Genomic DNA, 13,532 nt, shown 5'->3' on the forward strand with positions numbered 1-13,532 from the left:
ATTGAAGGAGGAACATGTTAACATGTTCCCAAACATTCTAACATGGGGTTTTTTTTGCATTAGCTTTCACTTCTGAATTTGTGATAATTTAGTTGCTTTTATAGATTTTCTCATATTATCCAGTTTGGGTTTTGGTTGGGGTTTTTATTATCATTATTTTCTAACACAAGTTTAACTTGTTAACTGCTCTTTTTTTTTTCTTTTTTTTTTTCTTTTTTTTCCACTTTCATCCTAAGTCTTTCCAATAATTGTTTCAGCACAGGGCTTTTAGCTCTTTTTGAAACCTAAATTTTTACCTGAGCCTGTGAGTACTTTGTATATGACTTGCATCCAAAGATGACTGCTTTATCACTCATAAGTCCCAGACTGAAAATGGATTGGAACTGCTGTATATTAAGCTTCAAAATAAGTTTATTTGAAATATGATAGCAGTGGATTTTCGAGCACCATTTTTTTCAGTCTGTAAGTCATACACTTGCATGTACTAGTAAGTGTGGGAATTTACATATGTTTACAGATGTGGATTCAGTTTTCTTCTTAGATGTGATGTATTTATAATATTTCTGTGCAGTCATATTGCTGGAGCTTTGTGTCTTTGTTCTTCATTTCCTGAAGAGCAGCCCTGGAAAGCTTTATTTTCCTGCCATATATTTAAGGAAAAGATTTTATGAAGAAAACAGTGTAATAATGAAAAATGTCAATGGGGTGTTGATAAGAAAGACAAATACCAACCATGGCCTAGTAACAAAGTCTTACTCATTTCTTCAAGAGACTTTTATGCCAATGGAAAAAAATGTCACTCTAGTCCATGGGAAGGTCGATTTTTATCTTTGTCAATGAAACAAATAAAACTTACTTCACAATACATAATTCCAGTGAATGAATTGTCTATTTCTGACTGGCAGGTTAGATAAATGTGGTATATGCCAAATGATAAATAAAACAGAGTACGTGGATCTGCTCCATTGGAAACACCAGATGTTACATGGTCATTATATATTGAGGAATTAAATTACTTCATGAGATGGTTCACAGCCAACCAGATGTAGTATGTCCATCACAAAGTGGCTTTGCCAGCCTTCCAGTGTGCACTCAAGAACATCTCAGTAAACGAAAGGCTTTTTGCCATTTAAAATCTTTTGTAAATCCTAACACTAAATATATAGTGTTTTTGTGGGGAAACTGTAAAACAAGTTTATGATACTCAAGACATGTTCATAGAACATATGTACTCTTTAGAAGAAGGGTTTCTCTGTCTTGGGCATGCAGTGGACTATGGCTTGTACCTCCTCCTACAGTATGAATGAATGAATGTAGTTCCAGTAAAACAGGATTCCTAGACCCAAAATGGGAAGATGGATGTAACTCACTTGCAAAAAGACTTCATTAAGCTTACAACCTTTCCGCTCCCAGAACGCTCTCCAATAACTTTTAAGAAAATCTTCAGCCTTTATTAACACAGACAGTATTTCTTATCTCCAGACTGAAACTGAACAAGCAACTGAGCTATTCAAAAGAATATACTAATTTGAAGTCTTGTTTGCTGTTGTCTTGGCAGCTGTGAATGATGAGTGTACGAAGACAATTTACTTGTAAATTGTCATGTCCTTTTTGTTGTTGTCTAGACTGTTGCTATCACACAAAATTAAAAGAAGGTTATGACAAACCACTATAATAACTATTTATCCTAACCTTCTTTTAGAAACAATCACATAAGTGGGATGCAATGGAGTATTTCCAAACAAGCCAGGTCACTGACCCTAAACACTGTGGAATTTCCATGTTTCTGGTTCTTCCCTTATCTTTAAATCTCATCATTCTGACATCCCAAATATGTGGCTGACTGCTTCCTCAGCACATTATACTAGACTGCTAGAAAGATGTGGTATAGAAATTACAGATTAGAGACAGAGCTAGAAATGTGGCTTTATACTTATTTCATTTTGCCAAAATATGGGGTTTCTGCAGGAATCAAAAAAACCTATGGCATGAACAACCATGGAGACTTCTTTGTTAATGATCATATGTTTTGACCTATGAGTTTCCTCTCATTATGAGGATTTTTGAAGAAATACCATGGAGCCACTATAAAAGTGCAAATGGATGGGACTTTCCCTTCTAAATTTCACTTTTCCAAACCTTATACGTCATCAGGTATCTGGGGAATGACCTAGGGTCCAAAATCTTCCTTACTATTTGTAGAAGATGAGGTCCTCTGAATTATATATTTTCATCATTAATCTTTCATTTTAGTTAGAGCTTCCAGTAATCCAGTTGTGGTCACAAGTTCAGTCATTGAGTCCCAAAGGCTTGCAATTTAATTTTTTTCCCTCTTATCTCTGGTTGTGCTCTGGATGGCATCCAATGGTATATTTAGCACAAGTGTAATACAAGTTTTTCAGACAAAGTAAAAGGCTAGTTAAAAGACCTTTCCAAGACAGTGTGTATATTGAAGTTGCAGGCTTGTGTAGTCTTTCTTTATATGTTATTTGCATGAAATGATCTCCATGGGAACCGACTGAGGGGATGAGCTCCCCAAAAGCCTTTCCTGCAAGAAAGCCAGAGAGCAGCTTTAGATAAAGATAGAATGGGCTATAAGGAGTAGCAAAACAAACCAGAATGCTGCTACCATCTAGGTAATCCTGATAAAAGTTCTCTTTGCTTCCCCTGTAAAATTATACATTCAGCAAGAAATTATTGTCTAAACAGGCTTGCAAAACAGGATCTTTAAGCAAACATTTCCTTTTTCTGGGAACTGCTCATTCACAGGCAATGAATCTGGTTTGAAACTCTTGAAGGAGACAGTTACATTAGGTCATGTCTCTTGACTTGGCATCTTGCAACATTGATTCATCACCTGGCAAGCTTTGGAAATCAACTCAGAGACAAGGTCTCTCCTCTCATTTCTTCCACAGAACGCTGTTGAAATTTTCCATTCAGAAATCTCTAGCTGCATCTGCTCTTTTGCCCTGCATTACCACAGCAGAGTTGAAGTTGATGGTAACTTCAGTGGCAGTTCTGCTTATGCCAGTGAGAATGTAGTTCAGTTCTCAAGACATTATCTTTTAGCCTTACTGCATGCTTCAAAGACAAGACGTGATGCTTTGGGTTAGCAAGAACCCAGTCTGTATTCTGGTTTCTTTTGAAACTTGAAATGCTTTGATAGCATCAACAAATATTCAGCTTCAAATCCTCAATGTTGAATGTGTTTCTGAAAGATCTTTCAGTGAAGTTTATTATAAACAGATTTGACAGTTGAATCTATGGTTTTGATATAGCTACTTTTCCTGTTAATATAGTTGTTTAAGTTGCTGCCACGGAAGGAGAAAACTTTTGAAGAAGATAAGGTGCAGAAGACCTGGTGACAAATGTGTATTAAAAGAAGAAAATGTTAACTATTTCCTGTTATGGTGGGATTTGAGGATTTTTCCTTCTTGTTCACAAGGTAGTTTACTCAGTTTTGTTTGGATTACTGAAGATATCAGGACAGAAGTGTAAGTCGTTGAAGTTTGAGTAAGTCCAGAACTAATGGTGTGTTCTGAGACCATTCAAAATTTTTCTTTTCAAAAGCAGCAGTAACAAGATGGGCTACTTCAGAAACCTACACTGATCTGGTACAAAGTACATTTGAATGTTTGCCAGTGAGCACAAGTGAGAATATTTCAATTAAAGAAAGATTGGTGCAACTTGCACTTTTGTCTAATAAGAAAAGAAGCTCCTAGCGCCTGTAAGGAATAGTTGAGCCCGTTCTAGAGGAAGGCACTAATGCCTTTGTGCTCTGGCCATAACAGATTGTTGCACGCTGGCATATCCCAACCAATTAATACCTTTCATATTACAACAAAGCAGAACTATCAATTCAGATGTATGGCTTTTAAACTGGTGTTGGTGCATGTATTAACAAAATGTTTTACAAATGTTTATGCTCATTTTAGACAGGTAGTTACACCAGCTAGAGAGCTGTATGCTTTCATCTCTGTGGATGAAGATTTGTTAAAAATTTTGGCATAAGATGAAAATGAGTTGTTTTTCCTCAGCTCTTAGGAACTGAAAATTCTTGGTTGTTGTTTAAATTGAATGTATACTTTTATGTTACTTTTCAGTAGTTTGCATATATTGCCTCAGTTCTTTTTTGTCAAATATAGACTCAAAACTGTTGTTGACAATCTGCAAGAAAAAGTAAGTTTAAGCAAGTCTGACAGGATTTGTCAGCTTTTATGCTATTTCTGATGCTTAGATATCTTGGTTTAGGGGAGAATTATTATGTGGATAGTGAAATATTGAATCAGTTCTCTGCTGTCAAAGGTCTTTCAAAACTCTTGACTTCATATTTACCCTCAGCTCTGTGCTGTGTAGCAACAAAGGTAGAAAATTCTATTAAAAAGATAACATTGTTCCAGGCAAAAAGCAGTGTTGTTGAAGGTTGCACCTGAACCTGGACCGTGGATTTACCACTCCCATTTCAGAAAAATAGTAATGAGAAATATTCTTTCCTTGATAAAGGAAAATCAGGGATTCAGGGCTTCTAGAAAGATGTTTTCTCAAAAGCTGGTTCTGATTCAAGAAAACAATCAGGCTACCATAATTTATGTTGTTGGCAAGAGTTGGAGTCATGACACCTGCACTAAGAAAGCTCAGGATGGGATACTGGGCAGTCTGTCATAAATCATGCAGTTTGCCAGCTGCCTGTCAGAGGAGGAAATCCTGCGTGCAAATTTAGACCCACGCAAGCGGTTGCTGGATCCAGGGCCTTGTGGATCAAGCCTTCCAATCCACCTTCAACTCCTTGGCATTATTCTTCCCAGCGAAGTGGGAAGAGTGCTATTCTCTTGAGAAACACACCTTTGTGACTTGGGCAGGAAAAGTTCATAAGTCTGATTTCTAAATAAGAAAGTGCAGCAGTAAAGTACCAATCCACCTTGTTGTCATATGAATTCAGTATATCATATTAAAATGAATGTCAGGTAATGTTTTCAAAATGAGATATCTCTACTTAGATGCTTTAAATTAAATTCAGGTGCATGAATAAAATTAGTATGCCTTTCAGGAGAACTTGGCAAATCAGTTCTCAACTGAAAGTTTCCATCTTGTACTGGCTCTGACTGCAATAGATAGATATAGCATACTAATGATAATTCACTTTTATCATAGCTGACTGCATGATGCTGTGTTTTGAATTTGTGGCTAAACCAGAGTTGATAACATGCCCATGTTTTGGCTGTTGCTGAACAGTGTTTTAGCAGAGTCAAGGCTTTCTCCTTTTTCCACTCTGCTCCCTCTGTGAGTAGGCTGGAGGTAGCAGGTGATTGGAAGGGGACACAGCTTGGACAGTTTACCCAAGCTGGCCAAAGGTATATGTCAGACCATATAACATCATGTTCAGCAATAGACCCTGGGATAGATGAAGAAGAGGGGTTTTGGCTTCTGAGGTAGCTTTTGGAGACTGGCTGGGTGTCAGACTACATATGAGAAGTGGTGAGCAATTTCCTTCATTTCTCTGTTTTTTGTTTTTTAATGCTTTCTTTCATCTACTGAACTATCTTTGTCTTGACCCAGAAGCTTTCTTGCTTTTGTTCTTCCTATTTTCCCATGTTACCCAGCTGGGGTCTGGCAGTGAGCAGCTGTATGGGTGCTTGGATGCTGATAGGGGACAACCCACCACACACCTGTACACTCAGATATTTCCACTAGATTGAGAAAGAAAAAAAAGAGAAAAATTAAAAAAACTAACTTATGGCTCTCATAATTTTTTTTTTCTCCTTCATAAAAGATTTCCATTAATGGCTCAAGCCATATGTTGTGGTTTAAGCCCAGCCAGTAACTCAGAACCACACACCCACTTGCTCACTCCCCCATTTCTGCCCCCGGGATGGGGAGGAAAATCAGAAGAATGTAAATCCCACAGGCTGAGATAAGAGCAGTCCAGTAACTAAGCTACAATATAAAACCACTCCTGCTACCACTAATAATAATAATGATAAGGGAAATAACAAGGGGAGGTAATACAGAACTAAAAGGGGATAAGGAAAAAAACCAACAATAAACACAAGTGATGCACGATACAATTGCTCACCACCTGCCGACTGATACTCGGCCTGACCCAAGCAGTGATCTGTGCCTTCTGAGTAACTCCCCCCAGTTTATATACTGGGCATGATGTGCTGTGGTATGGAATACCCTTTTGGCTAGCTTGGGTCAGGTGTCCTGTCTCTGTTTCCTCCTGACTTCCCCTGCTCCCTGGCAGAGGATGAGAGACTGAAAAGTACTTGATCAGAGTAAGCATTATTTATCAACAACTAAAACATTAGTGTGTTATCAGCACTGTTCTCAGTCTAAAGACAAACACAGCACTGCACCAGCTGCTAGGAAGGAGAAAAACAACTGTTACAACTGAACCTAGGGCACCACAGTTTCTAATTCTAAAGACAAATTAATTTCTTGTAATACAGACTTTTCTCACAGTATGTTTTATTGTTATGCTTTTATCTCTTTATTTATTTACTTATTGTTCTGTGTAAGAAATCTTTTTTGAAATCACCTGTTTCCGGACAAATTGAACACAAAACATCATAATGCATGAAAGGATGGCATATACTAGAATGAGGGTGTAACTAAAGCAAGCAAACCTTATGCTTTGAATGCAGAAAGGCACAGATTTTTGCAGATCTGAATAACTAAGATACAGGTGACTGTCTGAGTAAATAATATTCTATCTCTTGTGAAGTTGAAATGTATCTACAGAGTAAACAAAAACCTAGGAAAGCTGTCCTTCATCACTTTTTGTATAGAGATAATTCCTTCTGTGAACAGGTTCATGGTATCAAAGCATCACTGAATTCACTGTGCCCCTGCAGACCTTGCTAGCTCTGGTTAAGTCAATCTGCATAAGCATGAAAGTAACAGGGAATGTATGAGGAAGGGAGGCAAGGAAAAAAAATAAAATCCCTCTCTGAGAGAGAAAGTAATTTGCTTATGGCAAAGTGCACCTGAAGAGGCTTGTGGCCAGTGATGATTTGGTGGACTTTTGGTTGAGTGACCTTTAGAAAGATAAAAAAGAAAGGATGGGATACTGGAATGTATAATCACCATACTTTAAGATAGCTTTTCCAAATATAAAGTTATGTAGACACAGATTCTAGATGGCTGAAACCCTTTGAAAAGTCCTTGATCCAAAAATAACGCATTTTATAAATTAGGTGTGAAAAAATCTTTGAAAGAAGCAGAAATAGGGTGGTTTGAGTACCTTCCAAAATGTTTTTTCCCCTCTTCTTCAAAGGAAAATACATTCTTACAGAATTCTACTAGTTGTTATGTTTTGTTTTGAAACTACTGTACTTTAGTTAAAGTTTTGTTGATCATTGAATCATAGAATCATAGAATAGTTAGGGTTGGAAAGGACCTTAAGATCATCTAGTTCCAACTCCGCTGCCATGAGCAGGGACAAATCCTAAATTATTCATTCTTTTCAGTATTAACTTGGTTTAATGATTATGATTACGTCATTTGTAAAAAATTCAGTCACTTAATTCTAGCCATCTGTATTTTCGTGTGAAAGGTAAGCATCATGTAGGAAACTTGTAAAAAGCTACCTGTTGTGATTTTCTTAGTGTTATTAAAATACATGATAAAATACCAGTTCATCAAGTATATTATATATATTTATATATTTAATAATTTTAAAGCAAAGCATCATTTATAATTCTAAAGCTGAAGAAATATGTTTGCAGGTATTTATATAAAAAGTATTTTCATATGTGTCCTGGGTTCAGCAGTAGCAGTCATTTTTTCTCCTTCTTAGTAGCTGGTGCAGTGCTGTGGTTTTGACTTTCGGCCTGGGAACAGAGCTGATAACACTGATGTTTTTAGTTGCTGCTCAAATGTTTAGTCTGGCCAAGGACTTTATGAGCCTCATGCTCTGCCAGGGAGGAGGGGAAGCCAGGAGGAAGCAGAGACAGGACACCTGACCCAAACTGACCAAAGAGGTATTCCATACCACAGCACATCATGACCGGAATGTAACTGAGAGTTACCTGGAAGGGCTGGTTCACTGCTCGGGTTGGACCACGTATCGGTCGGTGCTTGGGTGGGCAGGTGGTGAGGTGTTGTATTCTCTTCCCTTGTTATTTCCTTTATCATTATTACTATTGGTGGTAGCAGTAGTGACTTGTGTTATACCTTAGTTACTAAACTGTTCTTATCTCAACGTGTGGGAGTTGCATTCTTTTGATTCTCCTCCCCATCCCTCTGGGAGCAGGGGGAAGGCAAGGGGGGGTGGGTGGGGGGGTGAGAGAGATACTGCGTGGCTGACTGTGTTTAAACCACGACAATATGATTCTGGTAGATACTTTTAAATTGGAATATATTTCACTGTAGATGATATTTGATTTTATTTTGTTTTGAGGAAGTGAATATCAGTGTATAGGTGGAAGGGCAAATTCTTAAATGGCAAACTTCTCAGGGATGGGAGCGTTGTTTCTTGATGGCTGAGTTGTTCTGTGTTGTTCTCACGCTCCATAAATATGTTCTGCAAATATTGCAGTTAATACCTGTCATATTTATTGCATTTTTTCTATATTTACTACATTTTTAAAGATACTGAAATACAGAGTAGATCAACCAATGACTAAACTTTGAATCTTAGACATCTGCGATTTTTTTGTTTTCTAAATTCCTTTTCCTAACCATATTGTCTGAGGTATTATCCATCAGTTGTTTTTTGTGGGCTCACATTCATGCACTACATTGCAGGTCAGTTCCTTCTAGAAGAATCCCGCCTGATAGAAGCGGCTGAGATGGCAAAAAAAGCAGCTGAACTGGATAATACAGAATTTGATGTTGTTTTCAATGCAGCCCATATGCTCAGGTTAGTGCTTTTGCATCCACCTTACTTGATTTTCCTCCCCACTTTTAGAGGAAAAAAAAGTCTTTACAGCTTTCGCTTACACAGGGTCCTTTTTAAAGCCCAGCAACTCTTTTGAATAATTCAACATTGCGATTAAGTTAAAAAGAATTGGACTGAAACTGTTGCAGGATTTAGCACTTTCTATTTCTGATTTTCTGTGCTTTATCTTGTAATTTCTTACTTTTAAAATTTCTGTTCACAAGCAGTTAATCCTTTTTGCTTGCACACAAGAAAAAGTGGGGGCTTTGTGAAGAACCATCTGCAGAATTTTCTTTTACCTGATTTTAAAAAAATTAGATTGCATACAATTGAAAATAATAGAGTGATCTGGGTGTAACTAGGGAATATTGAAAACACAAGATTTTATATTAATAACAGTAGGGAACAGTACAATAATTAGAAATCTAAATATTGCCAGGCTAATTATGACTTAATTATGACAGTAAGGGTTGAGGGCTGCCTTGGTTGCAGCGACCACGAGATGGTGGAATTCAGGATCTTGTGTGGTAGGACCAGTAGAATAGCAAGTAGAATTGCAACCCTGGACTTTAGCAGGGCAAACTTTGGCCTTTTCAAGCAATTGCTAGGGGAAATCCCATGGGCAAGGCTGTTTGAAGGTAAAGGGGCCCAAGATAGTTGGTTGGCATTCAAGGATTGCTTTTTCCAAGCTCAAGATCGGAGCATCCCGACACGTAGGAAGTCAAGGAAGAGGGCCAGGAGACCTGCGTGGTTAAATAGGGAATTGCTGGGTATGCTCAAGTGGAAGAGGAGAGTTTACAGGTCATGGAAGGAGGAGCTGGCCACCTGGGAGGAATATAAGGCTGCTGCTAGAGGATGTAGGAAGGCAGCTAGGAGGACTAAGGCATCCTTAGAATTAAACCTGGCAAGAAGGGTCAAGGACAGCAAAAAGAGCTTTTTCAAATACATGGCAGATAAAACTAACACCAGAGGCAATGTAGGCCCACTGATGAGCGGGATGGGTGCCCTGGTGACAGAAGATACAGAGATGGCAGAGTTACTGAATGCCTTCTTTGTCTCTGTCTACTCTGCTGCAGGCAGTCCTGAAGAGCCCTGTACCCCGGAGAACTTAGATGAAGTCAGGTCAACGGAGCGGTTTGCCTTAGTCGATGAGGAATGGGTTAGAGACCGGTTGAGCAATCTGGACATCCATAAATCCATGGGTCCAGATGGGATGCACCCGCGGGTGCTGAGGGAACTGGCGGAAGTCATTGCTAGACCACTCGCCATCATCTTTACCAAGTCTTGGGAAACGGGAGAGGTGCCTGAGGACTGGAGGAAAGCAAATGTCACTCCAGTCTTCAAAAAGGGCAAGAAGGAGGACCCGGGTAACTATAGACCAGTCAGCCTCACCTCCATCCCTGGGAAAGTGATGGAACACCTTATCCTTGGTGCCATCTTAAGGCATATCAAGGATAAGAGGGTTATGAGGGGCAGTCAACATGGCTTCACCAAGGGGAAATCATGTTTGACCAATCTCTTAGCCTTTTATGAGGAAATAACAAGGTGGATGGATGATGGCACAGTGGTGGATGTGGTCTACCTTGACTTCAGCAAAGCATTTGACACAGTCTCCCACAGCATCCTCACAGCTAAATTGAGGAAGTGTGGTCTCGATGATCAGGTAGTGAGGTGGACTGTGAACTGGCTGAAAGAGAGAAGCCAGAGAGTTGTAGTCTATGGGACTGAGTCTAGTTGGAGGCTGTAACTAGTGGAGTGCCTCAAGGGTCAGTACTGGGACCAGTATTATTTAATATATCCATCAACGATTTAGATGAGGGAATTGAGTGTACTATCAGCAAGTTTGCTGATGACACTAAGCTGGGAGGAGTGGCTGACACGCCAGAAGGCTGTGCTGCCATCCAGCGAGACCTGGACAGGCTGGAGAGTTGGGCAGGGAATAACTTGATGAAATATAACAAGGGAAAGTGTAGAGTCCTGCATCTGGGCAGGAGCAACCCCAGGTTCCAGTATAGGTTGGGAAACGACCTGTTAGAGAGCATTGTAGGGGAGAGGGACCTGGGGGTCCTAGTGGACGACAGGATGACCATGAGCCAACACTGTGCCCTTGTGGCCAAGAAGGCCAATGGCATCCTGGGGTGTATTAGAAGGGGGGTGGTTAGTAGGTCGAGAGAGGTCCTCCTTCCCCTCTACTCTGCCCTGGTGAGACCCCATCTGGAATATTGTGTCCAGTTCTGGGCCCCTCAGTTCAAGAAGGACAGGGACCTGCTGGAGAGAGTCCAGAGCAGGGCAACTAAGATGATTAAGGGAGTGGAGCATCTCCCTTATGAGGAAAGACTAAGGGAGCTGGGTCTCTACAGTTTGGAGAAGAGGAGACTGAGGGGTGACCTTATAAGTGTCTATAAATATATAAAGGGTGAGTGTCACGAGGATGGAGCCAGGCTCTACTCAGTGGCAAACAATGATAGGACAAGGGGTAATGGGTACAAACTGGAACACAAGAGGTTCCACTTAAACTTGAGAAGAACCTTCTTCTCAGTGAGGGTGACGGAACACTGGAACAGGCTGCCCAGGGAGGCTGTGGAGTCTCCTTCCCTGGAGACATTCAAAACTCGCCTGGACACATTCCTATGTAACCTTATCTAGGTGTTCCTGCTGTGGCAGGGGGATTGGACTAGATGATCTTTGAGGTCCCTTCCAATCTCTAGCATACTGTGATACTGTGACTTTGAGACTCACAGTAGCACTTAGTGATGTTATCAGAATCTGTGATTTATTGTTATATTTAATCCTGTTGTCCTATTCAAATAGAATAAAAATTTAGACTATTTTTTTTCCTTCTAAAGCTGTCAGACCCAGATATGCAGTAACATTAAGCTTCTACCTGAATATTATCATTAAATTCACATTACCGTAATAGGTATCCTCCATGCTTATTTCTAGGATAACTGTCTAATTATTGTCTATTGTCCGCTTAACAGCTACGAGGCTACTTGGTTTCATTTAGATTGTGTCTATTCTTAGAAAATGGATAAAAAGGGAAATAAAAAATACAATTCATCATTAACGCAAGCCAATTATTGAAATACTTTGTCTGGTGGAGGTATCTCACTTGGCTGTTTATACTTTTAATACTTAGGATATGAAATGAAAAGAAAATGTTATTAAAGAGCAGGTAGAATTGGCTTTAGCCAAGCAGCCTGTGTTTCAGAATGAAAGTTTCTATACCAGGATTTTGAAATAAGACCCAAAATACCCTTTGAGAAATAATTCTCATTGCTTGTAGATTAGAAAGGAAACCAAGACAGATGGTTAACTGGTAAACAACAGTTTGACCTCCCACAGGTATATGAGCTATTTTAAAGATCCTTCCCTTCCCCCGATTATTCTCTGAATTATATCTCTCAAGATAGAATTCAGTAGTTTGAAACATTTAGATTAATGAAACAAATTCACTGACAGAAGCATAGCAAGTTAGGTATGAAAACTGAATCCAAAACAGTATAAAGTGTGCCAGTCTCCTGACTTCAGTGAGTATGTTGTGGAAGTGAGTATGTATGTTTCATGGTATGATTGTGGGTATCTATCTTAAAATGCGGTGACATAGATCAATATTATTTTGGGGATAACTGCAATAAGTCTCTTACTTCCTCTCTGAGCACTGAGTGAGGCATCCCAGGTTTTAAAGGTATGTCTTTACATTGGGATATGAGTTATTTTTTGACTCTCAGAGTTAGAGTGACATGGCTGTACTGTATAAATCAGCCATGGTTACGCTTCTTGTTCTGGTTGGGAGCGGACACTTTTTGAGAAGCTTTGACCAGCATTGAGCTCAGTGATTCTAAACTGTAAGCCAAAAACCAAAAAAGAACCTCTAAAAGAAAGAAAACCCATCAAACCAAACCCCTTAAAAACAAAACAAAATTAAAAAAAAGGCCCAGTGGTTTTGTTTAGCTAGAATCCAACTGTGGTCCTTAGGGATATCCAGTTGGTCTAATTTTTCACTTAAATGCTCATCTTTCTTTGTGGAAGATGATAATGCCTTCCTAATATGCTTTGGGAGTCTAAAGTGGTCTGAAGGATTTAGCAAGAATTAGGGTGGCAAAGTGAAATTCAGTGCTGCCAAGTATTTGCTTAAAACCCTGTGTGTTATGATCTGTCTGATTTTAGCTAAAACATGATTCTGTTGTCTGCCTTTGTTCACTGCTTAGTAATTTATTCAATATACTGCTTACATAATACCTGCTGGACAAGAGGAATGTATATTCATATGTTAGGACAAAGCAGCTACAAATCCATCATGAGTCTGGGGGACTTCAGAAGCTGATTTTCAAAATATTTAGAATGATGGAGAGCTGAGGTGATTCCAAGAGGAAAGCAGATACAAGGATACAACAGAGGGAGGAAAGAAGGAAGTACTCAGACTGACATAGAGTGACACAACTCGAAACTGTGGGTGCTAACACTCATAAATGAAAGGACAAAATTATTAAATATATTAGTTTCACGTAGGTGACCAACTGCTCTTTAGGTACCTTAGAGAGCTATAAAAACTGACTAGTGAGTAAGAATTTTGAATGGACTTCACAGCTGTGAGGTAGAAAATACATTACAGAAGTTTACAGGGCATGGAAGTGAATTCACTGTTGTG

At 39.2% G+C, this 13,532-nt stretch overlaps 1 protein-coding gene across 6 annotated transcripts in view; it reads left to right on the top strand.

Moving 5' to 3' along the window:
• The window catches only part of TMTC2 (transmembrane O-mannosyltransferase targeting cadherins 2), a 269,879-nt gene that overhangs the window by 225,311 nt on the left and 31,036 nt on the right, over positions 1-13,532 (top strand). For all 6 annotated transcript variants that reach the window (XR_009963880.1, XM_062613860.1, XM_062613857.1 and 3 more), the window contains one exon: positions 8,749-8,863. Coding sequence is in view for 5 of the 6 variants with exons in the window: in XM_062613860.1 (XP_062469844.1) it covers positions 8,749-8,863 (115 nt within the window). In the remaining variant the exon portion in view is untranslated. The remainder of the gene's footprint in view (positions 1-8,748; positions 8,864-13,532) is intronic.

Source organism: Pezoporus occidentalis, unplaced genomic scaffold (assembly GCF_034315485.1).
Source record: "Pezoporus occidentalis ecotype Australia unplaced genomic scaffold, CSIRO_AGI_Poc_V1 ctg17, whole genome shotgun sequence".
Taxonomy (NCBI): Eukaryota; Metazoa; Chordata; class Aves; order Psittaciformes; family Psittacidae; genus Pezoporus; species Pezoporus occidentalis.